Source organism: Octopus bimaculoides, chromosome 14 (assembly GCF_001194135.2).
Source record: "Octopus bimaculoides isolate UCB-OBI-ISO-001 chromosome 14, ASM119413v2, whole genome shotgun sequence".
NCBI classification, from domain to species: domain Eukaryota; kingdom Metazoa; phylum Mollusca; class Cephalopoda; order Octopoda; family Octopodidae; genus Octopus; species Octopus bimaculoides.
Genome location: NC_068994.1, coordinates 51,814,299 through 51,815,780, shown reverse-complemented (window position 1 = coordinate 51,815,780; position 1,482 = coordinate 51,814,299). Strand labels below are relative to the sequence as shown.

Here is a 1,482-nt window from a genome sequence, read left to right as displayed (position 1 = left end):
ATATATATATATATATATATATATATATATATATATATATATATACATGCACTCACAAACATTTATATACTTTACGTGTATGTATGTATATGTACGTATCTACACACACACACGCACATAATAGTTTGTTGACAGTTTGTTAACACAAGCTGTTAAAAAGATTAGCTTAATCCGGAACAGGATTTGAAATTGAAGAGATGAAATAACTAAACCTTGAAATTATAATGTATTATCACTTACGTATTATGTGTGCGTGTGTGTAGCCTACAAAGTTGGTTATGTATATATATATAGCTGGAAAAACAGCCAACAACTGATGAAAGGTCGTTCTTTATGTTGTTTGTCTTGTTTTCCATTTGTGTCTTTCGTTGTTCGGAAAAAATAGTTCATATTCTATGTACTCGTACTTGTATGTATGTATATACGTATATATCATGTATGCATGCATAGTCTTACAGGTAAGATCAAGATCTAATATCTACTCTGAAGAGTTTAATATTATCTATTTATTTATTTTGGGGAAAGTATGAAGGTTGTGAAATTAAGTTGTATATATATATTTGCGATTTTCCAACAAATGCGTAAGCAAATAAGTAAACATACAAGTAAATAAATAAATATATAAATTAATGATATATAGACTAAACCATCATTAAGCTGTTTACTAGCACCAGCAAAGTACGATTAGAGGATTTCGTTCTTTCTCAGTCGTATCTCGACAGCGCCTCTTGTTCTCATTTGTTTTTTTTTTTACCATCCACCCTTTCTTTCTTCTTTTCCTTCTTTCTTTCTCTCTTTTTTTCGTTCTTTTTTTTTACTCTTCCTCTCAGATGAGCCATTTTCAGATTATCAGTCTCACGGATAAATCAACAGATTATCGTGGACATGTGTTAGGAAGATTAACTCACAAAACAAATGTCCAAACAAATAGAAAGGCAACTTAACGTACTTGTCGGCCATTTTTATTGCGACAAGAGGGTTATCTATCTATCTATCTATCTATCTATCTATCTATCTATCTATCTATCTATCTATCTATCTATCTATCTATCTGTCTATCTATCTTACTAAAGAGCTTTTATTGTTAAATAACCTATCGATTCTACCAGAAATATTTGTCCCATCATCCGTTTCTGTCTTATATACAATTCGAACTTGCATTCCTTCGAGTTGATATCTTTCTCATTTTTGTTTGTTTGTTTGCTTGTTTGTTCTCCACCACCGCTTGACAACCGGCGGTGGTTTCTTTACGTTCCCGTAATTTAATGGTTCGAGGAAGTACTGGGCCGGTTTGTTTGAGTGTAGTCCCTCGTCGTTGCCCCAGCTCGGCCGCAGTATAATGATCGAAAGAAGTTAGAAGATAAAAGACTTTATTATTCTGAGTTATCTCTGTCAGTCTTTATATTTTAATCAATTATTCTCACTCATACATACATACATGTACATATATATATATATATATATATATATATATATATATAT

General features: G+C 31.3%; 1 protein-coding gene across 1 annotated transcript in view; it reads left to right on the top strand.

Annotated features, from left to right (window-relative positions):
* The first annotated feature begins 419 nt into the window (after positions 1 to 419).
* Positions 420 to 1,482, top strand: part of LOC106878570 (multiple epidermal growth factor-like domains protein 10) — a 33,557-nt gene continuing 32,494 nt past the window's right edge. The window contains exon 1 of the mRNA XM_052972604.1: positions 420 to 458. Within this exon, the coding sequence (XP_052828564.1) occupies positions 435 to 458 (24 nt within the window). The 5' untranslated portion in view covers positions 420 to 434. The remainder of the gene's footprint in view (positions 459 to 1,482) is intronic.